The sequence below is a fragment of the Pantherophis guttatus genome, chromosome 4, assembly GCF_059756535.1.
Source record: "Pantherophis guttatus breed Tessera chromosome 4, ASM5975653v1, whole genome shotgun sequence".
Taxonomy (NCBI): domain Eukaryota; kingdom Metazoa; phylum Chordata; class Lepidosauria; order Squamata; family Colubridae; genus Pantherophis; species Pantherophis guttatus.
In genome coordinates this window covers 156,060,309-156,072,513 of record NC_142066.1, presented here as the reverse complement: position 1 = coordinate 156,072,513, position 12,205 = coordinate 156,060,309, and the positions used below count along the sequence as shown (strand labels likewise).

The window sequence follows — 12,205 nt, the reverse complement described above, 5'->3', positions numbered from 1 at the left end:
GGAAGGGAGGAAAAGATTTAAGAAGCTCTATTCTAGAATCTCCCAGGATATATCTACAGGTAGTCCTCGATTTACAACCATTTGTTTAGTGACTGTCCAAATTACAATGGCACTGAAAAAACCCTAACCATTTTTCACACATTGCAGCATCCCCATGGTCACGTGATCAAAATTCAGATATTTGGCAGCTGACTCACATTTATGACGGCTGCGGTATCCTGGTCACCTTTTGTGACCTTCTGAAAAGTAAAGTCAATGGAGAAGCCAGATTCATTTAACGACCATGTTGCAGTGATTCGCTTAACAAGAAAGCAACAAAGTTCATGAAATGGGGCAAAACTCGCTTAACAAATGTCTCGTTTAGTGACAGAAATTTTGGGGTCAATTGTGGTCATAAGTCGAGGACTATCTGCATTCTTTCGGTCAGCAGGTTGAAGAGATGTTCCACTGCAATGTTTTCCCCCGATCTCATTGGAGTTGTTTCTTTTTTTCTGCAGCCACCCGGGAATCGGCCTTCGTCCATGCCATCGCGTCGGCTGGAGTGGCTTTCGCCGTCACCCGATCCTGTGCGGAAGGATCCTCCACGATCTGCGGCTGCGACAACCGTCACAAAGGTCCCCCTGGAGAAGGGTGGAAGTGGGGTGGATGCAGTGAGGACGTGGAGTTCGGCAGCATGGTGTCACGGGAGTTTGCAGATGCACGAGAGAACCGTCCGGACGCTCGCTCGGCCATGAACAGACACAACAACGAAGCAGGACGGACGGTAAGGATTGTGGTCCTCTTGTTCGCGTTCCCTTAACGGGGTCCGCATTGAACGACAACATTTCCTTCCGATTTGAGATTGACGTACAGACACGTCCATCCTCCGTGGCAGGGACACACAAGCCATCTATCCCACTTCTAGTACAGGTAGTCCTCGACTTACGATCACAATCGGGACCGGAATTTCGGTTGCTAAGCAAGGCAATCGATGACCCTGGGACACTGCGACCGTCATAAGTATGAGTCAGTTGCCAAGCATCTGAATTTTGATCACGTGACTTTAAGGTATACTGCAATGGTCCTAAGTCAACTTTTTTTTTCAGGGCTGTGGCAACTTCCAACGGTCACTAAAGAAATGCTTGTAAGTTGAGGACTTCCTGTACAAATATTATGGTCAATTAATCTTCTGCTTCTTTGTCCCCCTCTTTCTTTCTTTGTTTCTCTCTTTCTCTCTTTTTATTTCTTTCCTTCTTTCCTTTCTTTCCTTTTTGTTGTTTTCTTTTTCCTTTCTTCCTTCCTTTTGTTTTCTTTTTCCTTCTTTCCTTTTTCTTTCTTTTTCTTTTTTTGTTTCTTCCTTCCTTCCCTTTTTTTCCTTCCTTCCTTCCTTTTTCCTTCCTTCCTTCTTTCTTTTTTGTTTTCTTTTTTCCTTCCTTCCTTCTTTCTTTCTTACCTTCCTTCCTTCCCTCCCTCCTTCTCTCTCCCTCTCTCTTTCTTTCTCTCTTTCTCTCCTTCTCTCTTTTTCAGTCCATCATAGACCACATGCATCTCAAATGCAAGTGCCACGGGCTGTCTGGCAGCTGTGAGGTCAAAACCTGCTGGTGGTCTCAACCAGACTTCCGGGTCATCGGCGACTACCTTAAGGATAAGTACGACAGTGCTTCTGAGATGGTGGTGGAGAAACACCGAGAATCCCGCGGCTGGGTCGAAACCCTGCGCCCCAAATATAACTTCTTCAAAGCGCCTACGGAGCGAGATCTGGTCTACTATGAAAACTCCCCCAATTTTTGCGAGCCCAACCCTGAAACCGGCTCATTCGGGACCCGCGACCGAGTTTGCAACATCACCTCCCACGGCATCGATGGCTGCGACCTGCTGTGTTGCGGCCGCGGACACAACACGAGGACTGAGAAGAGGAAGGAGAAGTGCCACTGTATCTTCCACTGGTGCTGCTACGTCAGCTGCCAGGAATGTATAAGGATCTACGACGTTCACACGTGCAAGTAAAAATGGAATAACCTGCTCCATCATAGGAGATGAACCAGAAGGAACATTTTTTTTTTAGTTGGGGGAGAAAAAAAACGACTTCTTGAGAGTGAGTGAAGACAAACGGAGAGAGAGAGAGGGAACAAGTTAAAATGGGTGGACTAGGATAGGTCTAATGTCTTCTGGGTGGCCACACCTGGAAGTTAACTTTGCAATGCCGTCAACGAGAGAAACGAACAAACGGGTCGTTCACTCTCACTACCGCTCTACAGAGAAGAGATGGTGATTTCTTTAACTAGACATAGAATTGGGTCAGGGGGTGCTCTGTAGTTGTCTTCTGGGGGTGTCACCCCTTCCTTCTTTGAAACCACAAGTCATCGGATCTGTAGGTGAATTCTGAACTCGGAAGACGATTCTACGCGAGGATCCTCGTGTTACAGCACCAAGCGTAAACCGGGACTTTAACTGTTGTATAGGATTGAAAACGGTCCACAGGTGATGGTTTATCAAAGATCTCCCGTAACTACTTGAGGGGAACTAAAAGGATCTGAAGAGACCCTTTGCTCTGTGGATGGGCCGTGTGTGTGGTCTCCCAAACTGGATGATAACGGTGTCTTGTACCATTACGGGAGGTGATGTTTCCACCACACTTTGAGGAGACAATCGTGCTCGTGCAGCATGTTGGACAAAAGACACACACACACACACACAGACACAGGCTGTGGGTCAAGTAGGACTCTCTTATGCTGCCTGGAATCGGTCTCGAGGACATTTGTTTTTTTCTCGTTCAGGCTGTGAGAAATCGTCTCGTCGCGCTGGGCTCGTTAGCTACGCTTGGACAATGCGGATCCAATAAATGGTTCTCTTGTGATCGATGCCTTATTGTATGGTTAGCCAACAAATATTGTATTGCAATGATAGAGAGAAGGAGAAACTGGATCCTTCTCTCTGAATAGTCTTCATCTTTATTTGAGCCATGCAAGACATGAAATAAAATGTTGAATCCATGGACATCACTGATTTGATGGGGTTTTGATTTCAAGGTCAAATGTCCGCCTGCTGCGCGCCCGTTGTCCCGCGTCAAAATACTTCTTCCATGTGTTCACATCTGGGGTACGGTTAGTCCTCAACTTACGACCGCAGTTGAGCCCAAAATTTCAGTTGCTAAGTAAGATGGTTTTAAGTGAGTTGTGCCTCTTTATATGAACTTCCTTGCCCCCGTTGTTAAGTCAATCACGCAGCTGTTAAGTTAGAAACACAGTTGTCGCCTCCCCGTTGACTTTCCTTGTGAGAGGTTTGCAAACGGAGATCATGTGATACTGGGACACTGCAAGCATCATAAATATGAGCCAGTTGCTAAACTCAGTGGATGCTGCGACAGTTGTGTGAAAAAAGGCCATAAGTCCCTTTTTTCAGTGCCATTGTAATTTTGGACAGTCACTAAACAAATGGTTGTAAGTCGAGGACTACCTGTAGATATATCCTGGGAGATTCTAGAGCAGAGCTACCTAAATCTTTTCCTCCCTTCCCAGGACTGTGCAGTGTCTTGGAATGTGCTACCTCCTCTAATTCCTCTTTCGGCTGCACAATTAAATCACAACTAAGCAGTGCACTCCTAGTTGTATCCAGAGAGTGTCCAGATTGGAAAAAAGAAGGTATTCGTGAAGACCAATAATTCCTCAAATATGTATTTTTGGGACCATACACAACAGATGAACACAGAGGACTTCAGGGCATAGAATTACAGAATAACAGAAGAGACCTTGGAGGTCTTCTAGTCCAGGCCCCTGCTCAAGCAGGACACCCTATATTGCTCCAGACAAATTCTTTAAAAAATCCAGTATTGGGACACCCAGAACTTCTGGAGGCAAGTTGTTCCACTGATTAATTATTCTCACTATCAGGAAATTTCTCCTTAGTTCCAGGTTGCTTCTCTCCTTGATGAGTTTCCATCTGTTGCTTCTTGTCCTGCCCTTTGGAGAATAGCTTGACTCCCTCTTCTTTGTGGCAGCTCCTGAGATATTGGAACACTGCTATCATGTCTCCCCTAGTCCTTCTCTTCACTAGATTAGCCATGCCCAATTCCTGCAACCGTTCTCCATATGTTTTAGTCTCCAGTCCCCTCATCATCTTTATTGCTCTTCTCTGCACTCTTTCTAGAATCTCAGCATCTTTTTTTACATTGTGGTGACCAAAATGGACGCAATATGCCAAGTGTGGCCTTACTGAGGTATTTTAAAGTGGCATGAACACTTCACATGATCTTGATTCTATCCCTCTATTAATTACTTAATTAATTAATTTAATTTGTATACTACCCTTCTCCCACAAGGGACTCAGGGCGGTGAACAGCCAAAATTAAAAAACATACAAATACAAAAGTTAAGATAATTAAAAAGAATTAAATCACTAGCTTCCCAATTTAAAACCCCCAAATCCATAAAATTTAAAATCCCAATTAAGAACCTTTTAGGCTAGGCCGTCTTGGTGGAATAAATAAGTCTTCAGGGCCTTACGGAAGGTCTGGAGGTCCGGGATCAGTCGTATTCCAGGAGGTAGCTCATTCCACAGGGCGGGTGCCCCCCACAGAGAAGGCCCTCCCCCTGGGGGCCGCCAGCCGACATTGCCTGACCGACAGCACCCCGAGGAGGCCCTCTCTGTGAGAGCGTATTGGCCGGTGGGAGGTTATCGGTAGCAGCAGGCGGTCTCGCAAATACCCTGGCCCTAAGCCATGGAGCGCTTTAAAGATGAGAACCAACACCTTAAAGCGCACCCGGAAGACCACCGGGAGCCAATGCAGCTCGTGCAGGAGAGGTGTTACGTGGGAGTGTCACGTCGCTCCCATAATCACCCGCGCGGCTGCATTCTGGACCAGTTGGAGCCTCCGGGTGCTCCTCAAGGGGAGCCCCATGTAGAGAGCGTTGCAGTAGTCCAGGCGTGACGTGACCAAGGCATGAGTGACTGTGCACAAGGAGTCCCGATCCAGAAAGGGGTGCAACTGGCGTATCAGGCGAACCTGATAAAAAGCCCCCCTGGCCACGGCCGTCATATGCTCTTCTAAAGACAGCCGGGTGTCCAGGAGGACGCCCAAGTTGCGAGCCCCCTCTGTGGGGGTCAGTGATTAATGTAGCCTAGACCAGCTATGGAGTCCAGAGAAGCCTATAGAGTATGCCTAGGTAGCATTTCTGCATCTATGGGATCCCACACTTTTGAGAAAAAAGTAACACAATGCAGAGTTGCACGTTCATTGTGCCTGTTCTGCCCCTTTGTGTCTGTGCTCTTGGTGTCACAATACCAATGAAAGGAAGGAGCTGGTGTTGCTGTGATAGAACACTCGTTTGAAGGTCCACCAAACCTTAGAAGTAGTAGAGTTCCAGGGAATACCTGTCTGGTTAAACCCACCATCTCCTGCCTGGTTAAACTCCACCATCTCCATGCAGTGGTCAACTGCCAAATTTGTAGCATAAATTGAATCCCAGAGACCAGGTGACTGAACATTGATATGAGAAAATATTAGTTGTTCAGGATTGAACTAGGGCAGTGACAGCTAACCTTTTTGCCATCACGTGCCAAAAGCGGGGGGAGTGCGGGTGGTCGTGCATGTGTGTGCCCACACCCATAATTCTATGCGCCCTGCCCCCCCACGCATGCGCGTGTGACCCTCCCCGTGCTCTCACCGCTTTTGGCATGTGATGGCATGGTGGGCCTGGTAGGCCCGTTTTTCACCCTCCCCAGGCTCCAGAGGCTTTCTAGGAGCCTGGGGAGGTCAAAAACAGCCTTCCCCATTCCCCCGCAGGCCCTCCAGAGGCCGGAAACAGCCCATTTGCCGACTTCCGGTGGGTCCAAAAGGCCCGAAAATCAGCTGGCCAGCTTGAACATGAGTGCTGGAGCTGAGCCAAGGGCAACGCTCGCGTACCCACTAATATGGCTCTGCGTGCCACACGTGGCACGCGTGCCATAGGTTCGCCATCACAGAACTAGGGGGTCCTTAATGCTATCTCAGCTTGGAAGAGGTGGAGGGGGGAAGAGGAGGAGGAGGAGGAGGAGGAGGAGGAGGAGGAGGAGGAGGAGGAGGAGGAGGAGGAGGAGGAGGAGGACTGTGGGATCCTTGATGCTCTCTGAGCTTGGAGGTTTTCTCGCAGAGATTTCATGACCCAACTAGGGAACATCATCAGTGCTAAAAGAGAAGAGGAAGTTGCAAGTAGGAGGAGGAGGAGAAGGAGAAGAAGGAAGAAGAAGAAGAGGAAGAAGAAGAAGAAGAAGAGGGGGAGGGGGAGGAGTGTTGGGTCCTTGGTGCTCTCTGAGCTTGGGAGTTTGCTCGCAGGCATTTCATGACTGAAGTAGAGAACATCTTCAGTGCTAGTAGGAAAGAGGAGGAGGAGGAGGAGGAAGAGGAGAAGGAGTATTGCTTCCTTGGTGCTCTCTGAAGCTTGGAGGCTTTCTCGCAGACATTTCATGACCCAACATGGGAACATCTTCAGTGGTAGAAGGGAGTAGGGCTGCTACAATGGTTGTTAGTGTGAAAAATTGTCATGTCGCTTATTTCATTGCGACTGTAACTTTAAATGGTCACTAAACCGATTGTTGTAAGTCAAGGACTGCCTGTATCAGAGCCAGGCCTGCAAGGCAGCCACCAACCATGTCCAAATAATCCACTACATTACATTGCATGTAATTTTGACTAGATACGTAACTTAATTGAACCTTGGGTTCGATTTCTTTTTGCCCTGGTGGTTCAGTGAATCAATGATTGGTTAAGTGAATCGTGCCATTAAGCGAATCCAGCTTCCTGCCCCCTCTTGGCTTTGCTTGTTGGAAGCTGGCTTGGGAGCTCACAAATGGTATTCCCTGGGGCGCTGCAACTGTCATAAGTACATGCCAGCGGCCAAGTGTCCAAATTTTCATCACGTGACCATGGGGACGCTGCAACCATCGTAAATGCAAGGACAGGCTCTAAGCCCCTTTTCCAGTTCTGCTGTAACTTCAAATGTGTGCTAAAAGACTGGTGGTAAGTTGAGGATCACCTGACCTTGGGAATGCTGCAACAGTTGTAAGTGCGAAGAATGGTGGTAAACGGAAGGACCAGTCCTAAGTCTGAAATGGTATAAGGTTTCCTGGCTGAGCAGGAAATTGGACTAGAAGACCTTCGAGGTCCCTTCCAACTTTGTTAGTCTATTCTATTTTAAGTCAGTTCCGTTGTAACTTTGAACAGTCACTAAATGAATGGTTATAAATTGAGGATGACTCATTAGAGTAGAGTAGAGTAGAGTAGAGTAGAGTAGAGTAGAGTAGAGTAGAGTAGAGTAGAGTAGAGTAGAGTAGAGTAGAACAGAACAGAAGGATGTTCTGGATGTCTTCTAGTCCAGCCCCCTACTCAAGCAGGGTATCTTATACTATTCCAGATAAGTGGCTGTCCAATTTCTTGTTAAAAACATCCAGTGATGGAGCACCCACGACTTCTGGTGGCAAGTTGTTCCATTGGTTAATTGTCCTCACCGTTAAGAAGTTTCTCCTTAATTCCAGGCTGCTACTCTCTTTAATTAATTTCCAACCATTGTTTCTTACCCTGCCCTCTGGTATTCTGGAGAATAATTTGACCCCCTCTTCTTTGTGGCAGCCCCTCAAATATTGGAGTATGGCTATCATGTCACCACCCCTGGTCCTTCTTTTCTCTAGACTAGCCAAACCCAAATCCTGCAAAAGGTGACTTATGAACATTTTTCACACTTACGACTGTCGTGGCATCTTTGTGTGATCACTTGATCAAAATTCAGATGTTTGCCAACCGACTCCTATTTATGACGGTCGCACTGCCCCGGGGTGGGTGGGTGACGTGATCCCCTTTGGTGACCTTCCAGTAAACAAAACCAGCGGGAAAGCCACTTAACAACTGGGCGACTAACTTAACAACCTCAGGGATTCGCTTAACAACAGTGGCAAAAAAGTTCGTCAAATGGGGCAAAACTCACTGAGCAAATGTCTCACTTAGCGTCATAAATATTGGACTTCATCGCGGTCGTAAGTTGAGGACTACCTGTATACCATCGCTCCATATATAAGGATGGGTAGCAAATGACATTTCTTGCATGCAAGAAATTAGCGGCGATTGATTGATTGATGCTTACCTTCTGCTTTGGATCTTAAACATGGGGAAAAAATAAATACAGGTAGTCCTTGATTTACAATAGTTCGTTTAGTGACTGTTACAATTACAACTGTTACAACTGTTAAGACCGTTACAAAATTACAACAGCACTGAAAAAAGTGACTTGTGGGTGTTTTTCACAGTTACGCCCTATGTTGCATGCCCACGTCACATGATCAAAATGCAAACGCTTGGCAACTGGCATGTACTTACGACTGTTGCAGTGTCCTGGGGTCACATGACTATCTTTTGCAACCTTCTGACGAGCAAAGTCAACGGGGAAGCCAGATTCACTTAAGCACCGTGTGACTCACTGAACAATTGCAGCGATTCACTTAGCAACGGTGGCAATAAGAGTCGTAAAACTCGCCTAACGAATGTCACACATTAAGGACAGCAATTTTGGCTCAATTGCAGTCGTAAGTCAAAGACTACCTATACAAAGAGAGACCGGATGAGTGCATGATACGGATACCTGGGGAGCTCACCTGTTCCTGCTCTGATCTGTCTACCTTTACCTGTCTGTTGAAAGACACCTAGCTAGAAAAAGGAACCCCGGAGCTGAGCCTGGCCTAATTTTTGGACAGGGGTTGCCAAACAGATTTGAGGATCACAGCTAGAGGGACGGCAAGGTGTGTGTTCCAGGCCGGGCTGGTCTTTGACCCCCTAGGGGGATTGACCACGCTGGAGTTCACCTAGGTGCAAGGAGCCTTCCAAGAGGTGAGACATATATAGCAAGCAACTCTTTTGAAGAGAGGTCAATACCATCCATCAGAGGAGCGGCTCAGACAGAGGGAAGGCAACCGATCTGCCTCTGGCTGAAACCACTTGAAACAGACCGGAGCGTTGACAGATTTTGTGGGAGGTCTCCTTCAGCCACACCTGGGTGGCCAGATCTTGGTTCTCTGGCTCAAAAGCCACTCTGACCGATTACTGGTCATTATATCATCATTGTAGATATGAGTCTCTCTCTCCCTCCCTCTCTCTCTCTCTCTACCTTTCTACAAGAGGCTTCGAGCCGGGCATGGATTCAAATCCTGCCGTGTCTCTGTCAGGGCCTCTGTGATCCATGAATGCGTGAGAAATAAAATTAGGAAGAGGGGGCTTTTGTCCAATGGACATGCACATTAAGAGTCGGTCACAGCTCTTTAGCAATTGCATTTCCAAAATGTAATCCGGGTTGTCAAATTTAGAAACGTTTCTCAACCTTGGCTACTTTAAGATGGGTGGACTTCAACTCCCAGAATCCCCCAGCCACCATGCATGCACTTCAACACCCAGAATTCCTCAGCCAGAATGCATGGATTTCAACATCTTGGATTTTAGATTGAGCCTTAATTTTTAGATTCGGATTTTTAACTTTAATTTTAAATCCTGTTTAGATTAGCTTTTAGATGGTTGCCATTGCCCTTTAAACAGGTTTTATCTCAGTTTGCAGATTGGTCATGCCTTCAGTTTATAATAGTAATAGTACAATAGTAATAATAATACAGGTAGTCCTTGATTTATGACCACAATTGAGCCCAAAAATTTTTGTTGCTAAATGAGATATTTATTAAGTGAGTTTTACCCCATTTGACGAACTTTCTTGCTGCTGTTGTTAAGTGAATCACTGCCTTTGTTAATTTAGTCACACAGTTGTTAAGTGAACCAAATGTCTGAATTTTGGTCACGTGACCATGGAGAGGCTGCAACGGTCATATGTGTGAAAAACGGTCCTAAATCAGTTTTCTCAGTGTCATTGTAACTTCGGTCACTAAATGAACTGTTGTAAATTGAGAACTACCTGTATTTTACCTTAATCTTTTGCCTGCCTTAAATTTGGGGAGTTCCTGAGTTGTCCCTACAGATGCCTGACCTACATCTGGAGAGGAGGAAGGGGGAGGGGAGAGAAAAAACCCTTGTATTTCCAAATTCTAGGGGGTGAGCCCCCATCTCACCTGCTCTGGCAGGAAACGATAGTCTTTGGAGTTTCTGCCCTGCCATTAAAACATGCATTCTGCACAATTTTTTGTTTCAAGTTTGGAAAAGTTTGTTCCTATTCTTCCTCTCCAATTTTTGTCCCCCCCACCCCTTCTCCATTCCTGCCTCTCCCCACAAACCCCTTCATGGGTCAGCCTTGCTTTCCTGGGGGGTGCCTGTCAAGGGGGGGGGGGTTGGAACACATCAAAGGCCAGCCAGAGTTTTATCCTGCCCCTTTTTACAATGTGATGTTTAATTTGAGGTGGGGGAAACTAGAGTCAGACCCTCTTTGACCTGCAGGGGGTAAAAGGGGGGGGGGATGTCTCTGGAACAGCTTTTTTGAACCAATTAGCATTCTGCAAGGAGGCTGCAACTTGCAAGAGCTGAGACACCCCTACAGTTGGACATTAGGGTGGGTTTTCCTCCTCCATTCTCACGCCTTTCCTCTATATGCCCCCCCTCCTCACTTTTTTTCCTTTTCACAGCCTCTCAAGTACCTGCTAACCTGGCCATTTCCCTCTGGCTGCCCCACCCACCTCTGGGGACCCCCTTCCCAGATGAACAGCCCCCCCCAGGGGGAAGCGGTAATACAAAGGGAAGAAGACGGGGGGGGGCACATCTGCCCAAAACCCCAGCCATAAAATTCTTTTCAAGGACTTAAAGGATGGAGAGAAGAGAGAGATTGTCTACTCATTTGCAATTGATAGGTGGGATGTGTGAGAGAGAGAGAGGGGGGGGAGGAAGAGAGACTTTTGGGGAAGGGTCTGTACAGTTTCACTTCCAGCATTTTGGAGAAGGGGTCTTGGGGGGCTGGCCCTGGCCTCTCAGCCAAGCCAACCTTGCAGGGTTGTTTTGGGAGAATGGACAGGGATCTAGAAGTCTACTGTATTGAAATCCAGATAAATGCAGGAAGGCTGGAAGAAGGGTGGATTTCAGTTCCCAGAATCCCTCAGCCAGCATGAAGGGACTTCAACTCCCAGAATTCCCTAGCAACCATGTGAGTTGTTTTGGCTTGAGAGACAGGGACTGGCCCAAAGTCACTCAGCTGGCTTTCATGTCTAAGGCGGGACTAGAACTCATCACCTCCTTGTGATTGGATAAATCACTCAGCTGGCTTTTATGCATAAGGCAGGACTAGAACTCACTGTCTCCTGGTGATTGGCCCAAATTCATCCAGTCAGGTTCTTTTGGGCCTAAGGCGGGACTAGAACTCACTGTCTCCTGGTGATTGGCTGAGTCACAGCTGGCTTAAACATTTCACGTTTAAAGCAGGATGAGAATTCATCATCTCCTGGTGATTGGCTGAATCACGCAGCTGGCTTTTATACCTTAGGCGGGACTAGAACTCACCATCGCCTAGTGATTGGCCAAAAGTCATCCAGCTAGCTTTTATGTCTAAGGCGGGACTAGAACTCAGTCTCCTGGTGATTGGCCCAAATTCACCCAGTCAGATTCTTTTGTGCCTAAGGCGGGACTAGAACTCACTGTCTCCTGGTGATTGGCTGAATCACACAGCTGGCTTTTATGCCTGAGGCGGGACTAAGACTCACCGTCTCCTGGTGATTGGCCTAAAGTCATCCAGGCAGCTTTTATGTCTAAGGCAAGATGAGAACTCATCATCAATTAGTGATTGGGTGAGTCACCCAGCTGGTTTTCGTGCCTAAGACGGGACTATAATTTAGCATCTCCCAGTTTCTAGCCTGCTGCTTTAACCACTATACCAAACTGGTTGCAGCATCCTGCAGTCACATGACTGTATTTTGTGACTTTTTTTAAACTAATTTTTGGCAGAAAAAAACTCAAAAACCTCCCATTCAGAAGAAGGAATTCAGAGTTAAAACTGTGATTCATTTAACAACAGTCATAAAATCAGGTCTGGACATGTGGTTGCCTCAACATACAACAATAATGATTTATGACCATAATTCCAGTCCAAATTGCAGTCGTAAGTTCTGGACTACCAGTAGTACCAAAAGAAAAAAAAAATTGAAAAAAACAACATTAAGACAAAATGTCATGGAAGATTAGAAACAAGCCAATCATATATCTGTATGCTGCGATATACTGGTTGAAAACCACTGATCTACGCTATTATATAGGTAGTCCTCGACTTACAACATTTGTCTAGTGACC

The 12,205-nt window shown here is 46.7% G+C and overlaps 1 protein-coding gene and 1 long non-coding RNA gene across 2 annotated transcripts in view; one reads left to right on the top strand and one right to left on the bottom strand.

Moving 5' to 3' along the window:
- The window catches only part of WNT3A (Wnt family member 3A), a 58,529-nt gene extending 55,551 nt beyond the window's left edge, over positions 1 to 2,978 (top strand). Inside the window, exons 3-4 of the mRNA XM_034442590.3 lie at positions 498 to 763; positions 1,507 to 2,978. Coding sequence (XP_034298481.1) covers positions 498 to 763; positions 1,507 to 1,986 — 746 coding nt within the window. The 3' untranslated portion in view covers positions 1,987 to 2,978. The remainder of the gene's footprint in view (positions 1 to 497; positions 764 to 1,506) is intronic.
- LOC148114393 (uncharacterized) overlaps positions 1 to 12,205 on the bottom strand; it is a 35,531-nt gene that overhangs the window by 21,035 nt on the left and 2,291 nt on the right. The gene's annotated exons all lie outside the window — the stretch shown is intronic.